Source organism: Tympanuchus pallidicinctus, unplaced genomic scaffold (assembly GCF_026119805.1).
Source record: "Tympanuchus pallidicinctus isolate F22 unplaced genomic scaffold, pur_lepc_1.0 scaffold1, whole genome shotgun sequence".
NCBI lineage: Eukaryota > Metazoa > Chordata > Aves > Galliformes > Phasianidae > Tympanuchus > Tympanuchus pallidicinctus.
In genome coordinates this window covers 104,711,168-104,735,867 of record NW_026294618.1, presented here as the reverse complement: position 1 = coordinate 104,735,867, position 24,700 = coordinate 104,711,168, and the positions used below count along the sequence as shown (strand labels likewise).

The following is a 24,700-nucleotide window of genomic DNA, read 5'->3' as shown; positions in this document are numbered from 1 at the left end:
GAAAAACAGGGCAAGCTCCTAATACACCTCTCTCAGATGTCTTGATAAAACTGTGATGGGGAAATTTCTTTACCACTCACTAGTGCTGCCATGGTCTCGACACTAAGAAGGCAAACAGCAGCAGATGCTTGACTGCTGGTGGCACAGAGATGCAAAATGGTCACAGATTCTGCTGAAGATGCTGAGCAGTGAGCTACCACGCACCTCAGCTTTGCAAAAACGAATTTGGAGTGTCTGTGACAGCATACAGAATATTAAATAGGTCTTTTATCAAAGGTATCAGCATTTGTGGAGGAAAAACAGGGTTTTTTTTACTGCAATCTTGAGTATGCTTTAATTCTTGTGCATTTTATTACCCTTTAGAGAGCTCCTCTGCTCTCCAAATCAAAGAGCCCTGTGCACAAGGACAGACAGGAGCCAGAGTCCCAAGCTGGACATCAGGAAGCAGGGCCTGAGGCTCCGCCAAAGCTGCTGCCTCGCAATCCAGTTGCACTCATTTTCTGTGTAATGCACACAGAGGTTTCACATGCCAAGCAGGGAATGAGATCACTGCCTCTTCTCACAATGGTTACAGACTGGGGACCCTCTGATACAACAGGAATAGAAAAGATGAATTGTTTCTGGCAGATCTTCTCAGGAAGAAAAAAAAAGGGGGGGGTGAGGGAAGAACTCAAAGCTGTGCATTTCTGGAAGCTCTCTGTATATCCCTGGAGAAAAAAAAACACACAGTAACCACACCTAATTAGCTGGCAGTAAGCCTTTATGAGTTCCCATGAGATTAAAACAAATAAATAAGCAGCAACTACTTTGCTGCTTAAGAAAGAGAAGGCCAGAAGTGTTTCATATAGTAACAGGTGCCCACATACCTCGATAATCAAATGTGACCACGTGGTACCCAAGGGAGCTGAGGACCTGGAAGGAAGAGAAACACAAACTCATCACAGAAACAGTCACAGCAGCCATGCCCCTGCCTCAGGCCAAGGATGCAGGGATACAGGGATCTAATTTACAACGCCATCAGCCCAACAGGGCACAGGGGTTACTTTGGCTTTGTGATGTGGCAGGCACAGGACTTTGAAACAGGCTTTACTCCATTGGTCTCCTGAAGCTCACACCAGGCTTTCTGAGATGTAGGTCCCCCTGTAGCAGCTCTGCCTTTAAGATCTACAAGCATGCTCAGACTGTTTCCTCTACAACAACTGCCAGGTTTTGCTGTGAAACAGTCCAGCTGCTTCGTTTATGCTATTCAAACCTGCTAACTTGTGCTTAGCAGCACAGGCTGATTCCCAAAAACAACCAAGCAGATCACCTACATGACAGCCTTCTCAGCTGTCATCGTGTGCCATCCTCCAGGCACTAAGCACTTTTATCTTAGAAGAAACATCACCTGTTTCCATGAGGCTGAATGGCATTTTCCAAGCGACCCGAATTAAATAGAGTTTACTGCAAGGGATCTTGCATAAGGAGATGCACTGCAATATATCTTCACAAATGCCAATGCTGATGCCAATTAAAGAGAAAGAAATGAGAGCTACATTCATCTGGAGAACATAAACTCAATCCTTTGGAAATAAATTAGCAAAAATAGTTACAGCTCTTTCAGAAACACTTTGTATCAGACCAAGGCATTGTGTGAGAGAAAATGACTGCAGAAGTCATTAAGCAAAGACCCAAAGCAACTGAAGTTCCCTGTTCTCACACAGCAACACTGTGCTAGGCAACACTTGAGACGGTAACACAGATGAACTGTGCCATGGGAGAAGGGGAAACGCGGGCTGAACTGGTCTCTGATTGACAACTCATAAGCAAAACATGTGCACTGGCAATCTGAAATACACTTCATTGCAACAAGTGGCTGTGTGACTGGGCGAGCTCGAGTTCCCAGAGCCCAACCAACAGGGAAGTTTATGCTGGCTCAGCCCAACATTTCAGCATTTACAAGACCAAAAGTCACCTTGAAAGGTTTGAAGAGCGTGAGGAATACGAGCCGGCCCCAAACCTTGCGCACCTTCCCTTCATTTGGAGAGATGTGGCAGCATAATGGTGGGCATACAGAGATTGCTAACATATGAAAGAACGCTCTTACACGGTACCTGAAGTCAGAATACTGCTATAGTCAATCAAATCACGGCTGTGATTAAACAAAGCTTTTATTTTTCCTGTAAATTGTGTTGTGGAAGTATTATAGGCAAAGCTCGGTAGGAGCTGACAGGTAGCAGCAGGTAAAAGATCTCTGAAGTATCTTTAACGTGGAGAGGAGCGCTCAGTGCTTACAGACCCCTTGTGCACCTCATGTCTAGGGACTGGGAGCCCTCGGCTCTCTGCCTGCTGGCAGTGGGCTGCAGTGAGCAGCCTCCATGCCTGTGCACATCTCACTGTGCTCACACAGTCACCTGGACAACGTGCAGCCACGTACCTTGTAAAGCTCCACACGGTGATCCCCTCCTCTGGCAAAAGCGATTCATGTAGAAGAATTCAAAAAAGAAAGAAGTCAGCATTTAGGCTTCCACAGACAGATTTTTCCCATTGTCTCAGGACTTCAGCTAGACACAATCAGCAGAAGAAGCACTATAACTGCTTTGTAAAGGCCTTCCAGAAGACACCAAGGCTTTCTTGAGCTATGCAGGACTTAGCCTTCTCCCTTTAAATCTCTTCTGATGGCAGAGAAAGGTGAACTTTTCAACCCTCCAACCTGCCCCTGGCCTTGACCCAGCAGTACGCCCTGATCTCAGCAGACCTCACCACGTCAAGAAGGCTGGGCCTTGGATCTTCTCACCTGGCTCCAAGCACAGTGACAGAAAGGACAGGTGCAAGAGAGAAACCAGAGCTGAACATTGGGAACAAGTTCGTGGGAAGAATCAGCTTTAATGCGTTTAGGTTTTTTTGTAAATCGAAATCTAGATGCTAAAAAGGAAAGGAGAGTGAATGTGCCTTTAGGTGCACTAAAATACATCTACAAACATTGGTCTAGTAGTGCTGGAAGAGCAGATTTGCATCTGCACTCATACGAGGAGTCTAAAACATCCCTGCTGTGAGGGGTTTGGTCAGTGCAGGCTCTGAATCAAAGTGTCAAAATGTCACTCCAGAACTCCCTTGAGAACACACACACTCGCCAGCTACAAGCTGTCAGCTCCAACTGTGCTACAAAATACCCAACACAGCAGAAACACTCAGGGCAAAATGCAAGGGGTTGCTTGTAGGCCAGCTTGAACCAAACCACCCTGAGGAAGAGGTATTGAGGTATTTGCCTGAGAAGCCACCCATACGTGCACACCCACACCTTCCTCAAAGTGCAATGCAGGCATTTCTTTAAGGGCATCAGGTAAAACAAACAACTCTGCCTCAGCTCCAGAGCTCTCAGCCAAAGCAGAAAGCAGAGGCAGTGCCCTTTTACTTACGGTTAATGCAGCCTGCATCAATAAAGCAGCCATTTTGCAAGAGTGATATGTATTGAAGCAGGAATGGCAAAGCTGATACAACTCCAGCTTCCTCCAGCACACAGTAAAGCTAAATGTGAAATAGAGAACCAGTCCACAGCTCAGCACTTTATCTCACTAACACCTGGGGGAGCCAAGAAGTAAATCTAATCAATAGGCACATACATAACAGAGATACTGGTCCTAAATTACCACCATTATGCTGCAGAACAGCTTCCATTAGTATCATTTGCTTCCACACAAGGAAACAAGCTAAGCAGAATTTGAAAAATGAGGCAACAATTTGATTAAACTTTTAATACATCAGCACAAGGAGACAAGGTCAGTTTCTAAAGTCCCATCTGCACACGCATTTCCCACTCAGCATGCAATTTCCATACTTTGCCTTACACGAAAAAGGATTGCTGCTGACCTAAGATTTTAGGGGAAGGAGGACAAAGTTCCTGCAATGTAAGGGCCAGCAAGTCTTCACAACCGCCACAGTTAAAGCAGGATTGTATTTCTGTAATGCTTCCCCTTTGCAGAGCATCTGCAAGCACATATCAACATCACAAGAACACGCACTCAGAACTCCAAAAGGGGCCCATGCTCTTTGAAAACTGTATGTTAATAAAGCAGATAGTTGTGTACTAATAACTGAACTGAAGCTCTGCATCATACAGATATGGGGCAGGAAAAACATGGTACTAAGAATCATCCAGCAAGTTTCCTACTGTGCTTTTAGCACCAAGAAACATAGGATAGAGAACCTGACCATGGCTGATATCTGTGGTCAACTATAAAACTGCAAATTCTAAACACGTTCCAGACCAATATCCTGTATGTATGCAACAATGAAACAAGACCAGCACTTTACTTTCCTCTTTCCATCTGATTTTCCTTCCTCAAAATGCATTACAATAAGCTCAAGAAAGGAACTGGAAAGCTTATTTAATGCACTTAAAGCACATATACAGAAATATCTATCTCATATTCTATCTCAACTCTTTCTCATTCTATTCTATCATTCTATCTCAATTCTATCTCATACCTCAATTAAGAAACCATTAGAGTGTCAGTAAGTATTTCTCCCTGCTTGATCTACTACATGTCACAGCCTCCTGGCTTCTGGCAGACACGAGATACAAAATAACTACAGTATCACCTATCTCCGATAATGCAATCAGTCTGTTTTCAGGTTTGATGAATAGGAGAGGCTTCATTTTAAAAGAAAAGCACTGAGCTGCTTTTAGATCATGTGTTGATGCTGTGACAAGACAGGGAGGCACCACCCACAAGAAGTCACTGCTGTTTTGTGTCTCACCTTGTTCCCGCATTGCCGTGCAAGTAAAGGATCACAGGATGGCTGGAACCCAAAGCATCTTCAAACCACAGCTGGTCCTTCCCTCTGGCATTCTTCCATAAGGCTGCAGGGACCGTATGCCTGCATCCAGAAGGAAAAAAATACATCCCCTATTGCTAATCAGTCTCTGCAACTCAACCACCAGCTCTTCTGATGGTTTCATTCGTGCAGAGTTGCACTGCTCACGCATTTTCCATACAGCTGTCACGCTCAGCCAAAAACACGTTAAACATTTCTCACAGTATCTTTCAAACAAACAGTAAAAGGATCATCACTGGGGTTATTCCTGCATTTTCATCTCCATCTGTGCTGCTTTCAAAACTCCAGGCTGTGCAAGCCACCAAATTCAAAGCACATTTACTGCACATCCTGCCGTTCCAGAGAAAGAATCTCAGTCCCTCAGCTTTTATGGCATTTGATTACTTCAATTAACAGACTAAATACATCATAAGCAAGATTCACAGCCAGGCCAGTAGATATGCAGAACAATCACCAAAGTCAGCTGACTTTGGAAAGAACATTCCATGAGCAAGAGGCACAGCTGAGTAAGGAGAGTGGAGGACAAAGAGGTGTTCAAGGTTTGCTGAGAAAATCATGTGTTCTGTTTACAGCACCAGGTTCCTGAAGGTGTGACATTTTAGCTGGAAAAGCCACCATCTAGAAGAGCCAGGAATTTAACTCACAGCTGTTCCACAGAGAATATCAATGGGCAGCCTGTTAGAAAGAATTCAACACCGGTGGAATTGAAAGAGAAACAACAAACCAAATAAAAGGCAAACATCCAAAGTGGGTGATTATTTTGGAATACAAGCACTGAAGGTGAGTGCATGTCCACAAGCCCAAACCACTGACAAGGGGGGCCAGCTTACAGCTGACACAGTAACTGAAGTACTCCCTTTTCTCCTAGGAAGATCAAACTATCCACCACACCTTCCTCCCACATGTAAGAACATTCAGAGGGCAAACCAGCACATAAGACACTACAAAATTCACTTGTGTGTGGGCAGCCAGATGGAGGTTTTGAGGAAGAAAAAGCCCCAACAGCTGCAGGATCCAGCATTCTGCCCTAGGAATTCTGAGAGCTTACAATGAAAGCAGGCTGAAGACTCCGTTTCAGAAATGTACTGAACAAAACACCTTACAGGAGCACTAAACCAAGGCTCCAAACTTTACTGAAAATCTACTTGATAAGCATCAGGACAAGTCACACAGACACTGAATTGCCACCAGAAGCTGGAAGTCCTGTTCTGGTAAACAAATACAGTATATTCATAAAGGAAAACCAAAATCTCAAGGTTGCAATCTAAAATTATTCAGCACGTTATCAGGTGGAATTGCAATTGTTGAAGTGAAGAGACAAGCCATTACTTAATTAGCCTGCCTTGGAAACTAAACCAACTGCTGAAAACGTCTTTCAGCACAACTCAGTTAAAGGGAAGGAACCATTTCATGCAGCAGGATACCATGACCTGCTCACAATGGGTGAGCCACTCTCAAGCAATGAGAGCCCTCTGCATTGGCAGACACGTACAGAGGACCTGCACACAACTAAAACCTCTACATGCTACAGTCTGCAGCTCTAATGACACGGGCTGTATTCAGAAATGGCACCTTTCTCTTCACATCTGAACAGCATCTGGACTTTTTTCCCCTCAGGTTCTCAATGTTCTTGGATACACATTCAAACTGCAGGCACTTTTTGCTCAAAGCTAGCAGGGATTTTTCCGTAGCTTCAAAATTGCTGGTGTTGAAACACAAAAGAAAGTGATAATGAGGAACAGACATGAAAACTGGCCTGAGTTGGCCAAATAGTGTGACAAGAACTGAGAGCAGACCATTTCAGACCAAGAACCTGTCATCTGAGTGACCGTGGTTCACAAGCAACTCATATCAACTGCCCTTACCTGGGACCAGAAAATCTTCTGTAAGGAAAGCACTGACACTATCAGCTACTCTGCTGAGAGTACTGCACATTCCTTCCTCACCCACTCTCCAAACTTCACATATGTTTTATACACAAAATATTATTCCTCCTTTTCTGAACACTTTGATCCTATCTTCTCCCACATTTATTTTGCAAAACAAACTATGAGCAACAGACTTCTATATCCTTATGGCTGGTGTGATATGGAGGCACAATCTTGGTAATAACGCAGAGCATTTGTGATCCCTTTATGATTCCAAATTGTGAAATTGCCCTGGAAGCACACATTGTCCAATTCTGTTTCATGCATTACTGATCCGAGTTCAACCAAGCCCCAGAGATTTGCATACTTCTGGACATGAACTCAGCCACTTGGCAAAGAAAAGCACAAACACCCACAAATCAGAGCAGTCAGTGGCTGTCACATGCACAGCAAAAAATACTGGATGTGCAGTACTGAGAACAAAAGAAAGACTACAGCTGCACAACACATACTGCACAAAACACGTTTCCTTACCAGACTCCAATGGTCACATCCTCCTCTGGCTGAAGGTAATAATTACAGGTGTGGTTTAAACCCTGATCTTGTGGTCTTTTCAAGTCAATGAAATATGGGACCCTCACTGAAAAAAGAAATAAAAATGTTTAAAAAAAAGGGGGAAAAACAGAATATGAAACGTTTTAACTTTTACCTTCATTTCCTTATGGAACAGCTTTACCAAGGCACTTGTGTTGGGGTATGAGGAGAGTGATACACATTCAACAAATGTGCCAAAAAGCCCTTGTTCTTTTTGTGTGTAAGGATGAGCTGAATTACAGTTGCAGCTAAAACACAAAGATGAAAGATGACACATGTAACCATCAAAACAAACAAATAGGGAGCAGAGTGAAACCAAGAGGTGGGGGAGATGCAGCTCCCTTGAACCACCACTGCCCAGTCTGCTCTGCCAATCTCCAGGCACAACAGCCACTCCTGCTCTATCAGTGCAGTGACTTGTTGACTTGGCAAAGTTTTTATTGTTTGCAGCAATGGAATTTACTGATGGAACAACCTGACCTGCAACAAAGGGTGTTACCCAAAGTTAATGGGTAATGTGTTTCAGGATGGTGTGTGGTTTCCTCCTCCATAATAAAAAAAGATAGAGGATTGTAAAAATCACGGAACTGCAGGGGATGAAAGGGGCCTCAAGAGATCACCGAGTCCAACCTACTGCTGAAGGAGGTTGTCTCCAATAGGTCACACAGGTAGGCAGCCAGATGGGTCTTGAATATCTCCACCAAGTGATGGAGGTGGGAGACTCCACCACCTCTCTGGATAATGCATTATAATGGCAGACCCCACACTGCTGTTGTCATGTAAGAGTAAGGCAAACTGTCAAACACTCTCCTGAGCCTTGGAGGAGGATATGCAGCTTGCTAGCTGCATTGGAGAGTACTCCAATGAACAGCACATAACTGTCATGTCTTCATAGCAACAACGGACCAAGGTGGTAGAACATAGAGAGAATGCAACCAAAATAACAAAAGCAATATAGAAGCAATATGTCAGTACATAAAAGCAACATATTTACAGGAGGTAAACCAGCTTTTTATACAGGTAATGATAGAACAACAGGGAATGGCTTTAAACTAAAAGGGGAGATTTTGATTAAGATGTTAGGGGGAAATTTCTTACTTAGAGGGCAGTGAGGCCCTGGCACTGCTGCCCAGAGAGCTGTGGTGCCCCATGCCTGGAGGTGCCAAGGCCAGGTTGGATGGGCCCTGGGCAGCCTGAGCTGGTGGGGGGCAGCCAGCCCACGGCAGGGGTTGACTGAGCTTTAAAATCCCTTCCAATCCAAGGCATTCCATGATCTCTGTACTTGATCCTCCCAGCCAGAGTTTTTGTGATCAGAGGAGGAAGTTTTTCAAGCTTCATTACAAATCACATGCAAGTTTTAAAACAAAAATTTAGATTGCAAAGAAGCATCCTTTGTTCAGTAACTCTCCATCATTTTCCATCCTGTGGTTACCTGAGCTTCTCTGGGAGTCAGGTTTGCTCTCCAGACCCACTGCACGATTGGAGACCGCTAAGGCCACAGAGAATGCTCTCCAACTCATAGTCCAGAGAACTTACAGTCTGCAAAGGCTCACATCTTCCACAAGCCGTAAGCTTGCAGAGTGGGAAGTCAGAGCAGAAAAATGAAAAATGAAGACACTCCTTGCTTTCACCCTTCACCTCTCTTCAAAAGACTGAGTCACTCACCAAAGTTTAGGAAGACCAGCTTCGCCTGAATAGCAGGGCAAAGTTTTACTAGGAATGGAATGGCTATGTACACTCCCAGCAGCCAGATGATCAGCCTCCGCAATCGGAACCAGAACCCATGCCGCCTGTGGAAGAGAAGGACAAAAGAAAGGCCTGAGTGCAGCAGGAATTTACAGAGCAGTCATCATAACGATCCGTGTGCTTGGTGAATTCAAAAACCAATTCACTTATTCTTTAAACAAAAGAAACTTGAAGGAGTTTACGGAGCCTCAGCTGGTTGAGAGAAGCAGAAACCACCAAACCATCAGCTGAACAGTCACCCTAGAGACACGGAACAGAAACTTCCCTCTACAACACAATGTAACAGAGATTTTTTCTGCTGATTTTACAGATTACAACATCTCTAGAAAAGCACATCACACGTCTGTCTGCAAATAGAAGCCTGGCTGTGTGCTCCACTTTAAGCACTATCAGCATGGTTTGTTGTTTTTTTTTTTTTCCAGTTAAGACTTCAAGTATTTTGAAGAACTATTTGTAATGAGACTGCCTGATACTCAACTGCCAATGTTACACAGCATCTGTGCAGACTGGAGCAGAGTCCTGCCTTGCTCAGCTAGAAGGGGTCGTACCTCCCAATGACCTGGAAAGGAAATCCTTCTAAGTTATAAAACATGGTGAGATTTCTGCTCTGTGGCTTTTACTCTCTGTGTGTCCAGTTTCCCAATACTTCATTTCTCTTTTCTCCAGAGTTTTCAGATGGAGAGGAGCAAGCTGCTTTAAGAAAAACATACATGGAATCAACAGATCACAGAGTAGAAGTAAAGCAACTTTTCTCAAAATACTCTTTACCATCTCAGATGGTACATACAGAAATGTGTGTGGCGTGCATGCACAACGCTGCACTTGCCATGGTTTGCTTAATTGACGTGCTATGGGCAGAAACAATTATGATTCAATTGCGATTGCATGCAGTCCAGAACTAAAATGTATTCACACCCTTCAGGCAACAGGACTCCTTTGCTCTCCAGCTGAGTCCTGAGCAGGAACCACGCTGCACGTCAGTGAACAATCAGCACTGCTATCAGCAGCTCTTGCCAGCAGCCAAAGGCAGAGATCAATTCTTCCAGCAGGTCTGAAATTATTATTTCCCACTGGGCTGTTGAGGAGGTGACACGCTGAACTTTCTCCATAGCAGTGCCAGAAAGGTTTGAACACCGTCAGCTACTTGAAACAATCACATAGAGGGCATGGAGAGCTCTTTTGAAAAATATTTCTTCCAAGAAATGAGCGTACAGCCAAAACACTTTAGATTTCAACAGTTTTTGCACCCCTACACTGAGCAAAAGGAGAAAATCTCCTCCCAGCCCCCCCTTGAACTTTCTGGTATGGTCTCTGGGAACGGGTTATCTTATCAAAGTCAGCACCCACCACACTACTGCCTCCCCTAAGCACCTGCCTCTCCTCTTGCCTGGGAACTGTGTAGGCATCTGCCATCCAGGAGGATGCACCTTTTCTGGCAAGGTGAAGAAACAGCCATCTCCAAAAGGGGAACCACACATTTTAAGACGTGAGGAGCAACTCTGGCTGCAGTAAGCACACAGTGAAACACCCAAAGGATTGTAACACTTTCCATGGAAAACCTGACAATGAAGACTTGAAAAAAGCCAAAGGCTTTCCATACCTCGAGTCCAGTTTCCTGAAGTATCGGGGAAAATGGAAACAGAAAATGCCTGATGATGGAAAAGGTACAGAACAGAGGAACACCAAGGGAACCAAAGCCTCGGGGTGAGCCATCTCCACCCACAGACAGCAACAGGAGCAGCAGGATGCAGAGGCCCCAAGGGCACAGGCAGTGACACCAGCACAGTGCCTGCCCACACTGGGGACCTTCACACAGGACCAGATTTCAGCCCTACAGAAAAACCAGTGGTGCAGAACAGCGCCAGAGCCAGCTCTGAACCCCTGCAGACACAACAAGAAGACAGCAAAACTGGGATTCTCCCACACCTGGGTTACAAGACTCACACGTGAGCTGGAATCAGGAAACTGCTGAAGAACACACCGAGTAAATACATCAGAGCAAAGGGATGATTTTAATTTCCTCTTTTTCTCTGTAGAAGACTGAATGAGCATCCTTTCCTTTGCTCTGGTGCCCTCTGCCAAATGCTAATAGGTAATGTGACATTTACACCTCATCACCAGGGAGATGTCTACTTAAAATGCAACCAGGACGAAGCCTCAATCCATCAACAAACAGCTCTGCTTCCACGGATAAATCGGAGACAAGGACTGCTGTACAGACACGGTAAAATTATCTGCTAAATACCTAGTGAGTAATTTACCTAAATTAAACTGCTTTTGCCCTGCAGAAAAGCTATTTCAAGAAATAAACGCCCTTCACACGGTGCTTTTTGAGTGCTCAGGAGAAAGCAGCAGCAGCACACTTATCACCACTTCACCAGGAAGGTACATCGGTCTTAGGGGCTTACTTGGAAAATGCAAGCGAGTTGGAGAATAAGCAGCTCTAACCTAAAGGCATTTAAGCATATTGAAGAACACATATGGCTGAGGACCCTGGGTTTGCTCAGCCCAGAGGTCGGGGGGAGGCCTCATGGCCTGCAGCTCAGGCGCTAAGCTACCATGGAAGCACAGGCACCAAAGTCAGTTTTAAGTACTGCACTGTCACACAACAGCAACGGAGGAGAACAAATCTACCATTGGCATCTTTCAGTTCCCAATGCGAGTATCCAAACCAACATCTTCTACAACCTGGAAACAGCAGCTGAGCCACAGATTGCACAGGAGTGTGCAGAAAGGGCAGAGCAGCCACTCCCAGGATAGGACAGCCTGCATATCAAGTCTCTGGCAAGCCCTCCAGCCTTCCTCGTCAGTCTTGTTTTGAATGAGAGATGGTTTCTAGCCCAGGCAGACCTTCAAGAGCATCCATCTTCTCTCTGTGGCAACCCTGGATGGACAGCATTGCACAGGGCTCCTCCTTATAGCAAAAGCAGCACTCGATCTTTCTTCTCCTTCATGCAAGCCATTCAATCTGCCCAAGCTGATTAATCTTGTTTTATTTCACCTGCTCCCTGCCAATAAAAAAGGGAGCACCCTTCCAACTGTGCGACAGCACATTCAGAGAGCTCCCAGCTCCTGAATGGTTTGCAGGCAGGGGCTGGGTCTCATCTCCAGTTCAAAACATCTCAGCAACTTCAGGACAGCAATGACATGCAACAAGGCAGTGCTGCACTGCAAGAATAATTCAGGTCTTCTTGATTTGCTGCAAAACCTGCATCACTTGCAGCCAAATGCAAACTGAGAAGATGCTGATGTCAAAAGGTTTGTCCCCTCCTGGCTTCCATGCGAAGCTGGATAGGCAAACAGGCCACGGCGTGGTTCTTCTATTTCAGGCCCAGCCATACAAGTCCTCACTGAAAAATCTTCAGCCAAGCCTCAGTTCTGCTTCACTGGAGGCGCTGTATGCAGAGCATGGGGAGCCTGAATTACAGAAAATCCACCAAATCCTAACATGGCTCTTCTCCTGAATTCAAGAAAGCCAGTGAGAACACAGAAGTATCTGCCACAGCTCTAAACATGGCACTACAATTCTTTTTTGTTTTTTTAATGCAAACAATTCAAAACCAATTTATTCTTTCCTTTGCTGCTACCATAGCAAAGAATGCTTTTTTTTTTCCCTTTTGCTAAATAGTACATTGCTTTTCTATAGCACAGCAAACAGCTACCACAAGCAGTAGCTTATTTCTCTGTTCCTAGCAATATCACAGAAACAGAATGAAAGCTGCACGCAGCTCCAGAAAAATGCTGCAGGTCAGCAAGCAGCCAGAATATTTTATTTATATGCTAACCAGCACTTCCAGCACCCCGTCCCTGGTTTTACATTAACATCCCAAGTAACATCAATCAAATGCTTTGAAATACTGCCTTCAGTTAGACCCACTGGATGTCTAACATCTTTATTAAAAGCCAAACAACCAAAACCTGCCATTTCAATAGGAGAAGCTCTACACTGGTACACTACAGCATGTTTATCCTAATTCCCTTCCCTTCTGTTGCCAGTCTGAATTTAGCACGTTAATGTGCCAAAAACATGAAGTTCATCCTAGGAAAGACCTGAACCAGTACATGCAACTTAGCACTTACCTGCAAACACATTAAAAACAGCTTTTCAAAGCATCTCTGCTTGGCTGCAGCAGTGCTCCAGCTATATGAGTACAGATGAGGTTTGAAACTTGAAGCAGTTGACTGGAGAGACTTGTGGGCTTTCCACTCAGTTCTCCTCTTACAGCCCAGACAGTCAGACTGCGTCTGTAACTCCCTCTGACCAACAGCAAGTGAATAAAAAGTAAAGCCATCAGCCCTAAGGACCTCAGGATGTCAACGTGCCAATCACACAAACTTAACAGCTGGCTCTCCAAGAGACACAAATGTAGAAGTAAAAGGCAGGCATCTGTGGGAATCAAATGTTGTTTCTGCATTAGAATTGGACAATATTATTTTTATTTCATGATCTCCGCTATGGTAATTCTTTTTGAGAGTCCTTCTACTTAACTTGGGGAAGATCTCTGATAAGTTTACATCACTTATCCTATAGACGAACCTTCCCAGGAACGCACACTCTGTATATAGGTGTATAGAGATGTATTTTGTCATACACACTGCAAGAACATCCTGCACGAGAGCAAACCAGAGAACAAGTGATGGCCTACCCCAGGAAGGGCCTGAAGAGACATCATCCCCCAGTGCTCTTTGTTTAACGATGACTTTGAAGAAAATCACCATATCAACAGGACAAGGAGAGCACCGAGACATCTTGGAAACAACAGGATGGCTGCTGACTGACACCAGGTAACAAATAAATTAACAAGTAAATATCAAATGTCAACCTTCTGATAAGATTGTGAACCTGGAGTACACAGCCATTGGGGAAACAGGGGAGGGGGGAGGCAAGGGGGAGAAGACAGGGTCTAAAGGCTGCCATGTTGTGTCCATAGGTGCGCTCCTGCTTGCGGGACACCGCCACTGCAATCGTGAAACTAGGGAAAAGAACAGGGAAAAGATGTTTAAATACTGTATACAGTAGAGAACCTCTACAGGGAAAACCATTATTTGGACCAAAATAGGAGTCTGACAAAAATTGGGCCTATCAGACTTTGTATTTCTATGTAAACAGCAAGACTCCTTTTTCTGAAACAGAATTGGCTTAGGTCGCTTAATGGGTGCAAGAAGTAAAGAAATGTTCCTCGCAAGGAGTCAAAGTTCAAAGGAAATAGGAAAGAGAAGCAGAAAGATCATAAATGGATCCCTTAGATAACTTCCCCCCCCTTCAATTTCTAAAGCAGTGCAGGCAGCAGTGACCTCTGCAGAGGAGGAGAGTGGGTGCTGCTGATCTGTGCAGGGTCCTGGAGAGAGGATGCGCTCTCGATGACTGAGGGAGTTGGAGTAATGCGAATGGGACCTGGAGAGTTTTCCTTTCTCTAATGCTAACCTTACTAACACTTCACTTTATCCTCTTAGGGCAGTCTTCTTAGATCAAAGGGAAATAGGGTATGGTTATACCGCTGTTTTCACTAGAAGTTAGGAGTTGCAAGAAGAATTCCTTAACTGAGGATCCTGTAAGTGGAGCACAACAATTAGATCAATTTCTAGGGCCTAATTTGTACTCATGGATGGAAATGATGTTTATCACTGATATCTTGTTTATTGGAGAAGGAGATTGGCAGCTACGCAAGTGTGGGACATGAATACAGGGGGAAGGTTGGGCTCTGGAGAGAGGCAGAGAGAGGAAGGATCCTGAGGATAAATTGTACTGATTGTTGTCACTGTCTGTGTGATTGTTAAATGTTTATGTCATGAAAGTGTTATGTGATGTCGTGTACGAGGCTGTTATGGAACAAGGGGTGTCTAAAGTGCTACGGAAAGACCCCATGGGCTGTATTTTGGCTCACTGGAGAAACATTGCTGGTGAGCCAGGGGAATATTGAATAAGAAACCAGGAACGTAAATAGAGTAATGGGACCAGTTTTATAATTGAGTACCCTAATCATGAGACCAAGTGCTGGGTGTTTGTGGAAGTTGAGGAATTGTATTGTTTGATTTGTGGATTATGAAGGCCCTGGGAGAAACTGTCTTAATGGTATGTGGAAATTATGTGGAAATGCAACTTTTAATGGTATGTGGAAATGCAATTGCTAACGGTATGTGGAATTGTAGTTGAGGGGATGTATGGGAACTGCTGAGCCACGGCCTGAACCTCTGATTGAGCACCTGAGGAGAGCCATGAGTCAGCCAGAGGAGCACAGCTGAAGGCAATTCACCCGTGCTGCTGAAAGGGATGGAGCCTGGCTGCAGCCCTCCTAGAGCTATTGAAGAGCTGGCTGCCAGTGGGGAAGGAGCTCTGCTGGAGGCTGGCTCTGCTGGTGTTTTGTGGGTGAGCCCAGGATAGGGGTAAGCCTTCTATTTACTCTCCTTTATGACCATAGTCTGCTTTGCCTAACTCTCTTGTTTATTTTGTGGTTATAACATCCTACTATTCTTTGATTATACAGGGTACAAATAGTGGAATTGTGGAAAAACAAAACAAAAAAGGCAAAAAGGTGAAGGAAAACAGTGAGTTTGGGATATTGGAGTTGGGCTGGCAGGAGAACACATCCCCGCAAACCCCTCCTACTGCAGCTTGTAAGAACAACTTGGAGTGGGAGAAAGAAGTGGGGGCCAGAGCCTCCTGCTGTAATGTGAAGGGTGTATTAGATGTGAATAGGAATGGGATGGGACGTTGGAAGTGAGAATAGCCGGCATCTGTAGAGCTGGGGAAACCTGATATCCCAGTGTGAGCAATGGAAGCCTGGGGAGGGGGTGAGTTTGAAAAGGGTTTGGGAAAAACAAGCTGAGGAAGGCAAAGTTGAGCAAGGTGTAACAGAGATGTCCTTACCTAGAAGAAGAGGTAAGGGGAGCCTGGAAGGACTCAGGCAGAGTTCCACCCCCACAGGACCAAAAGCAGCTGGGGAAGCAGGGTGAAGAGGTTTATTTTCTGATACAGGTGCCTCTTACTCTGCGCTACACCAAGAATTATTACCTGTAGATGATTTTTGTAATAGTTGTAGGAGCTACTGGCAAGAGAAGTTTACTTTTTTTTGGGCCAATTAAATACAGGCTAGGAGAACAAGTAGGAATATATAAATTCTTGTACATGCCAGGTTCTCCAAAACCATTATTTGGGCATGATATGTTACAATAGTTGAATGTAGAGATTAAATTCAGTAGAGAAAATTGGAGCTACTTGTCAAGCAAGACCAATGGACTGAGAATTTTAAGTCTGGCTTCCCACAAACTGGGAAAAGCAATGTTGTACTCCTAGAAGTTATGTAAATCCTAAATGGGGTATACACAGGATTGCAGGCATCAGGGATGCTTGGCAGAGCCAAAAATGCAGCCCAATGAAAGTTAAGACAAAAATTACTTGGATATTTCCAACAGCATCTCACAGAGCTGGGTTTGCAATTGGAAAGGGCAAGTTGCAGGTATTGAGACCTTAATAGCCATGTCTCAGTTCACAATTCAGGTAATGACCTTGATATAATGACCTGCAGCAGCAGCTCTGTTGCTTTTCAGTACTCAGTAAAACGCTGTTAGCACTGGTGTTGTGTGTGACAACATTCACCTGGAAGCTGTGTTTCAAGAAGAAAGGAGTAGATGCTACTGTTACTTGAGTATGTAGCAAACAATGAGTAATTACACCCTAGGCAATCAAACCACTGAGTGTTGGGACAGAAAAGCAGGCCTGGGGACTGGGTTTTAAGGTTGTTTACTTGCTCTGAATGCATCTGGTGCAACAGCAGCTTTGTTTGCACCATGGGATAAATCATTCCAGGATAAACCATGCTTTCTCCAGAGCTCTCCAGCAATGCTGCTGATACTCATCAAATCCAAAGTCACCCACGCTAGATTTACTTGAGCTTGGCACTGAGATATTATCTGCAGTGCAAGTACACTCCCTCGACAGTATTTACTGAATGCTTAAGTTTTCTACTCGTTTTACAGCTAACAGCTGTTGTGTATTAAAGGCACAAGCCTCTTGCTAGTCCATGTGCTGGGGAACACAAGGCTGTGTGTAAATGTAAGAGGGGAAAAAGAGCATAAACAAGAAAAGGCTTAAACAGCACTGGGAGTGCAAAACAAGAGCCTTAGACCAGTTGAGTGGGATTCCCCAGTACTTTTCTCGCTCATATTCTCCATGAGGAAGAGGAATATCGGCGTGCAAAAACAAAGGGTCAAAAAGCAAAGTTCAAAAGCAAAATCGATTCAGATCCATAAAACTCCACCAGGTACCTAACTGCTCTTTAACATAAAGCCACTTGGCTGTTGAATGCATATCTTCATTGAAAAAGCACACAGTGCAGCCAAGCCAGCTCCCCTATCACCACTTATGCTTGTTAATGCACTGTAAATCTGCCAGAGCAGCATGTGGGCAAAGCTCGCAGCAACAGCAAGAATCCATAAGTTCTGACTTTGTTCCTAGGGATATTCATGTGTGAACAGGTCCATTCTTCCAAGCTGCACGCCCTCATGAACGTGAGATCTTCACACAGTGGTTTTTGGAAAGCAGCCACACAGCCTGAAAATTATCACTCCTGGTAGGCTCTGTGGCTCTGGCTCTCTTTTATAGCGTGCAAGCAGCCTCATCTGTCTACAGCAGTAGATCTTTCCCTTCTGAAAGCATGAAGATGGCCATCTTACATTTGTCCACCTGAGGCAGCTCTGCTTTTGCTGGCAGAGATCTGATGACCTGGAAGCCTGAAGGAAAAAATTGCTTTTGTATTAGCAGCCATAGTGCCACCTTTTAGATGCAGAACACATCACTAGCAAAACGTTTGGATTACAATGAACCAACAGTTCCCCGTTAGAGGCATGCAAGCAAACAAGAGCATTAACCAATGCCAAAACATTACATATGCTGGCCATCAGCTGATCCTGTTACATTTAGCTGGTAGACTCAGCACCCTCTCTACCTGATCTGCTTAGGAAAGGAAGAAAGCTTCGTGAACATGAGGCGACAGCCATGATTAAAGAACAGATGCAAGAAGAGATACAGAGTTGCTGTCAGCCCCTGACCTACCTTGAACAGCAGGTTACTTTGCATACAGCCAGGAATACTAATTCATTCCTGCTTTTATCTGTGCTTCAGTCAGGTATTTTCACTGCAGGTGTCAGCTTGTGGAGGAAGCAACTCCAGAATGACAAAGCTTGAAAAATGAAGCTGACAACTGAAACCAGAGCCTTTGCTGAAGTTCTGAAGAGCCACACCATGAAACAAGGAAAGCAGAAAGCAGCTGTTGGCATTTCTACTTAAGTGAGTGGGAACTGAATGTTTTGCAGCACTGTACATCATCAGCCACAAGCTTAAAGCATACGTGGTCCTTGCTCTGGTAGTCAAAAGGGGAAAAAGAATGCTTTAGGGACAGCACAAAGCTATCGGAAATAGAAAGAAAAGGTTATTCACTGCATTTCTGCTGGATTTGCAGAGGAATAAAGAACAGAGTATTTCCAATGACTGTGTCCAGTTTGCAGTTTTTTCATTCAGCAGCACAAAACTGACATTGTCAGCTTTGCCTCTGCTTCCTAAAGCTGCTTGGAAACCAATCAAAACTTTACAACAAGCGAGTTAGAACTACTGCTAAGGGAGAAATCAGAGCTAGGCTTCACTTTGTGGGGATCTACTTAATCCACTTAAGCGACTTGAGCACCTTGTGGATGCTTTCTTTTACAGGAGGAAGCCCTTGAAGCCCTGACTCAAGATCCAGTTGCATCACCCTCATCTGCAGAGGCTTCTCTGTCTCAGAGAAGTCACCCCAGGGGAAGGCAAATCAACCTCTAGACGGGGTAAATGTACTTGCTGTTCTCTGTTCTGAGCCTGCATACTGAAAAGTTGTCTTCCAAGTAGTTTTTATCCGCACCGAGTTCTTCATTCTGCCCACCACCTGTAACAAGAGATGACACCCCAAACAACCTCATTTTAAGTATCATTCAACAACAATCCCTTTGGCAAGAAGCACTGAGCACTGAGTTGCAGTTTCAGCTGCTACAAATTTGATTTCAGTACTCCAAACACTCTAGAATAGAGCAGATACTGCAGAGCAACAGCTGCAGACTGAGCCAGCCTACTTGCTTGCTGTTCTGATGGAGAAGCAATACACCACAGTGAAAGGTGAAGCTCACACTCAGCCCCACTGACCAGAGAAGGAGCAGCAGCTGCTATCGCACACTTCACACAACAGAAGGCAGAGACAGCCAAAGACACGAGGGAACACCTCTGGGCTTAAGTGATGTTAAAAGAGGAGCAGGATATTCTGTTATCTGTGCCTCACGCCATTCAGCAAACATTCAGATATGGCGATTACTTACCAAAATAATTGGAAGTGGCCACTCTGTCAGGGGAAGTTTGCAGCCATGCAATCCCATACGTCAGAAGGTGTTGTTTCAGATATTTGCTCGAATCAGAAGAAAACTGAAGGCCGGTTTTTATTTACTCCAGACTCTTCTTTTGGTTTCTGCAATCGTCCCTCAGTGATTGGAAAGATTGCTTTGAACAATGTGAGGGCAGCTGTGGGACTTATCTCAAATACTTCCAATTGTTTATTTTTTTACAAGTTCTATTTCTTGTCCAACATTTTTTTTAGTGCTCTAGCACTCAGTAAGAGTTATAGTGTTGAAATAAATCTGGATTAAGCAAACAGCTCGATTTGAATAGTAAACACAGACACCCTTCCTGCTAGCTCAGCTCAATGATCATAGTTTAAATGATCAAAGCACACAGGCTAAAAATAGGAAACTCTGCTCACAAGTTTAATTGCCTTCATCGAGCAAGAAGCAGACTTCTGAAGTTCACTGCCATGCTGTTAGTGCAGTGGGAAAGAGAAGCATGCCAGCAAGGTGAGAAGCAAGGCAGAGAAGCTGGGCAGCACAGACAGCATGCTGGTACACCAGTGGCCGGTGGAGGTGGCCACACAGAGCAATTCTGGGCTACAGCATCACATCGGGCCCTGCTCCCCTCTCAGCCATGCTGCCCCGGGGTCAGCTACCTTTAACCTGTCTCCTGAGAAGGTTCAGCTATTTTGCCAGCTGCCCTGGGCTGCTGACTTGCCCTGCTCCCCACCTCATCCTCCCAGTTCTTCCAGCCTCCTCGCTGCTGTGGCTGATGCACAGAATTACCCTGCAGCCCAAGGATCAATCCCAAGAAAACTTCCTACTGTTTTGCTGCCTACTGAGCTGGTTTGCGATACATCTGATACAAACTCTGTTTGCAATGCAAACCCTTAGAACAAACCAAAGCACAACATCAAGAGCTTTGGAGAAACAATTCTACCACTTCCACCAATGAAGATGCAATCTTGATAAACTTGCCACATTTTATACCCTGCCTTCCAAAGGATAAATCTACTTTCATTAGAATGTTTAGCTGTTAAATCCTCTTTTATTGAATTGCAAGTTAACTCTTACCATTAGAATTGCACAGGCACCACCTCAGGCTAATGACTTGAAAGTCTCCTAGATCTCCTGTTACCCTTTTAAAACACCCAAGTACTGTCTTTTAATCTTCCCGTGGTACTGATTCAGTCACGGCCACATTAACATAGTGCTCTCACATTACAGCCTTAGTGAACCTTCCTTGCTTACACTCACTCACTCTGGATATCAGAAGCCATCCACGACTGTACCACCACCAATGTCACCTTTACAGCAGCTACACTGAGTTTCCAAAACGCAGGGATCCATAGGGGAATTGCAATAGAAGCGTGTTTACCAATTTCACACCCTGATGTGAATGCCAAAATAATCTGATCTGCCTTCAGGCCAGCAAGGGTAAGATAAATTATTTGCAGCCTCCTAAGAGGATATCACCAGGTCTCTCACTCAGAGCAGCAGATTCTGGAGAGGATATGATGTCACCATCATTAATTTTCATTAAAACACCACAGTGTTGTTTCCAACAAAAAGAAACGCATTCCCACATCCTACAGGAAAATCTATGGACTTGCTGTGATGACCTGGGAATGCATTTGCAGAGAACTAGATTCCTGGCTGGGCAACTACATACCATTTATAGCAAGAAAGCAAATCATCTTCAGAAACAAGCTCGTCGTAAGTAGGCCATTGATCCTCTGTGTAAGAATGGGCTGGAAATAGACAGGAAGGAAAAAGGGACATACAGAGAGAAAAGCTCACAATGGGAGCCCAGGACTTGTGCTGATGATGAAGCTCAGCTGGTCACCCCGCAGCACAGCATCACACTGACTGACAGCTCGCCCTATGATACAGCAGTCCCAAAGGAACTAACAGCAGCCACGGTTAATAATTTAGACATAAGCCAAAGAAGAACAACTGAACTCAAGGGTCCATAGGATGCCACAATAATGGCACTGCAGTCAAATAGAGTGCAAGGAGACCAACACGAAACTCAGTTACAACACCAGAGAAAAATTCCCGCTGAGCCCAAAGCAAGTGTGCTTGGGCAGAGTTCTTTGAAACATGGGGAACTGGAGAAAACAGTTTTAGCCACAGCCACTGAGTTCCCAGTCATGGGACAGGCAGACAGACGTGTGGAAGTAGTTACACAATGCCATTTTTGATAGATCCAAGCAAAATACTACCGTGCTTCCTCTTCAAAGAGGAATTGCAGTAAAATTATTAATAAAATTAATAGAAAACCACAGAGCAGGTTGTTTTTACAGCCAAATGAGAAACCATGGTTCAACCTGTACTTAATATGGAAAAAAGCACAGCATGAGACTGGAAACTGTCACCAGTCCTTCGTGCACTCTGCTCACCAACAACTGATCTGAAAGACAGAGATGGCCAAGTCTTCTGTCAAGAGGAAAGATGCTGCTGCTTAAATCCAAAGAGACACAGGGAGGCACAGAGCACGTCAGCTACTGGAGCTGTGTGGCACCAAGGGTCACTACACATTGCATTCAGCATGCATGGGCACACTCACTGCTCCAGTAAAATTAAGAGACAGGAGCAGGGGCTGCTAAGAGTGGAGGTAGCTGAGATGAGCGAAGGGGCAGCAGGACAGCAGTTCTCCAGAGACGCAGCACAACAAAGCATCAGGTACAGAGCTCCCACTCACAGAGTCTGCAGCTTGTCACTGCTTCACAGCACAGAGAATCAACTAAGCTTCACCAGCAAACGAGACCACAGAATGGCAAAATTACCATTTCAGGTCTAGAGTCTGGCTATTGATCGGGATTAAAGAGGCACAGATAAGGACTAAGCCACAGGAGAGAAGGGTAATATTCCTGCGACTGTTTGCCTCCAGGATCAGGGTTCAATAGAAATGAGATAGGAGAACTTGCTTTCAGATCAAAGCCAGTATTAAACTCACCTGACTTCCTTTATTCTCCCTGTTCTCACATCAAGGTGTTCTGTAACTAAGGCTGCTCAAATGCTTTTCCTCGAAACATCACAGCCAGCAATCACAAAACTGAGATACATTAACAGCCTTACAATCACTCTTCAAACACACATCTGCTAAGATTGCTTACTCAAAACACACTTCTACCTTAATAACCAACCAGCAGATAATTCAAGCTGTCAGGTAGAAAGTCGCAACACAATCATTACAGGAATGGTCATCCACACAAGACACACATATCAGGAAATCCAAGCGCTTTGTATGCTGCTTGTTTAGCACTGCAATCTCAGATTTAATAGTTTCAGGCAAAATGTCTCAATCCTTTCTTAAAAAAATTTAAAAAAAAATTGTTCTCAATCTGTCAAAGCAGCTCCTGGTAAAGTTCTTAGATAATCACCATACTTAATATTATCACTACATGTGGGAGCAAAACAGGAAGACATGCATTTCTTGACATCTGTAAGCCACACTGACTACAGTATGCACTCACATACATCTTTGGTTTATCAGAGATCCATCGCCATCAGCTGTATGTGCACATATGCACTTTTTGTGACAGAGGAGCTCAAACGCCATCACTTCAGAATCAACTTCAGCTCCGGGATGAATGAGTACAGCATGATGATGGGTCTGAACCACAACAGAGGGACATGTGCAATGCTATTAAAACTCAAAAATACTGCTGGAAGAATAAGCACTGTTTACATTTAGGTGCTATTTAGCCTTTGTTGAGGCACTGGACGTGAAGAGAGAGAGTCCTGCTGGGGAAGGGCACCCACAAGCCCTGCTAGTGCTTTGCAGCCCAGGTCAGCACTGCCATCACAAACTGCTGTCTCTGCAGTCCCAATGCTCCACAGCCACAGGAGCTGCTATGTGGTCAGCCCTGGGCTGTAGAACCACGCGGATGCTTCAGGCTGCTATAGAGCTGCTTTGCTTTTCCAACCAGCAGTTTGTGTCACTATCAAAGATGGAAAACCATACACAGAGTGAGTTTCTTAACAGCAGCGTGAAATGCAAGCAGCCCTAGTTGCCCTGGACACGGAACCCACAGCCACCACAAGTGCCAATTTTAACTATTGCATCAATGAGCACATTGCTAGGAATAACTAGTTGCAGCACTAATCCCCAGTTACAGAGTGTATGGGAACTGCTGAGTCGCCTGCCTGAACCTCTGATTGATCACCTGAGGAGAGCCATGAGTCAGCCAGAGGAGCACAGCTGAAGGCAATTCACCTGTGATGCCGGAAGGATGGAGCCTGGCTGCAGCCCTCCTAGACCTATTTAAGAGCTGGCTGCCAGTGGAGAAGGAGCTCTGCTGGAGGTTGGCTCTGCTGGTGTTTTGTGGGTGAGCCCAGGATAGGGGTAAGTCTTCTGTTTATTATCTTTTGTTGTCATAGTCTACTTTGCTTAACTCTCTTGTTTATTTTGCGATTATAACATCCTAATATTCTTTGATTATACACAGACACTATGCCAACTGCACCTCCCCAGCATCCTTGCAATGTAGCTTCACGTCCTTCCAGTTTCTGTGAGCTAGGAAGCAAAAGTGATGAAACACACTAACAAACAACAACACAACCAAATACCCATGGTATAAGGAGCTATAAGGGGTAATAACCTTATACTGAGCAGTATGCTGCAACAACAGCACAACTCTGCACATCAAAATGGAAGGAATCAGGTACAGAAGTTTGCTGGCTACATAACTGGCCATGGTCAGGATACCCTGCCTGGAGAGGTTCATTATGTGTGTTGCTTCTTCTTACGTTCCTCCTTACACACTCTGCAATCTGCTGATGAACATGGGGCAGCTGTCTGACCTGCCTTAAGATAGCTGCCTTGGATAACACTGTTATCTCTGTGCATCAGACTCCCTTCTGCCTGGACCTCCCATTCCTGCAAGCTCAGATTCACACTTCAGCAGTGCAGTTGTTATCCTGCAGAAAACATAACTGGAGGATATTAGCAGACCCAAATATCCTGCTTGCAAACCACTGGCTGAAGGGTGAAGCAGTCAAAGGAGGTTCACTTGAAGTATATGACAACCTGCACTGGTACAGCAGACAAGAAAAGGCAGCAGAAGGAGATAAGCAAGTGATTGTTTCTTTTAATGTTCTTACTTGGCTGCGAACAAGAGTCATTTCTGTAATACTGCCCAGGATGGTCCATAGGATTTCGTCTATTTATATTGCTGTTGAGGGAAAGTGAGCTCCGAACAGATAAAGCTTTCCAACAACATCAAGTTTGTAAGATGCTGCTGTATGGAATATATGATTCAACCAAGACAATTAACAAGCTTAAAACGCATGCAGGACTCCAGGGGCTT

At 44.7% G+C, this 24,700-nt stretch overlaps 1 protein-coding gene and 2 long non-coding RNA genes across 3 annotated transcripts in view; 1 reads left to right on the top strand and 2 right to left on the bottom strand.

Annotated features, from left to right (window-relative positions):
- LOC128089752 (lysophosphatidylserine lipase ABHD12) overlaps positions 1-24,700 on the bottom strand; it is a 32,538-nt gene that overhangs the window by 6,466 nt on the left and 1,372 nt on the right. The window contains exons 2-6 of the mRNA XM_052701473.1: positions 8,946-9,070; positions 7,221-7,326; positions 4,741-4,860; positions 2,417-2,447; positions 867-912 (exon numbers count right to left, since the gene is read on the bottom strand). Coding sequence (XP_052557433.1) covers positions 867-912; positions 2,417-2,447; positions 4,741-4,860; positions 7,221-7,326; positions 8,946-9,070 — 428 coding nt within the window. The remainder of the gene's footprint in view (positions 1-866; positions 913-2,416; positions 2,448-4,740; positions 4,861-7,220; positions 7,327-8,945; positions 9,071-24,700) is intronic.
- LOC128089809 (uncharacterized) lies at positions 16,086-18,173 on the bottom strand. Its single transcript, XR_008210687.1, has 2 exons — positions 18,079-18,173; positions 16,086-17,756 (listed from the first exon to the last, which is right to left on the bottom strand). It is a non-coding gene; the product is annotated as an uncharacterized LOC128089809 (long non-coding RNA).
- LOC128089806 (uncharacterized) lies at positions 17,750-19,761 on the top strand. Its single transcript, XR_008210684.1, has 2 exons — positions 17,750-18,312; positions 18,730-19,761. It is a non-coding gene; the product is annotated as an uncharacterized LOC128089806 (long non-coding RNA).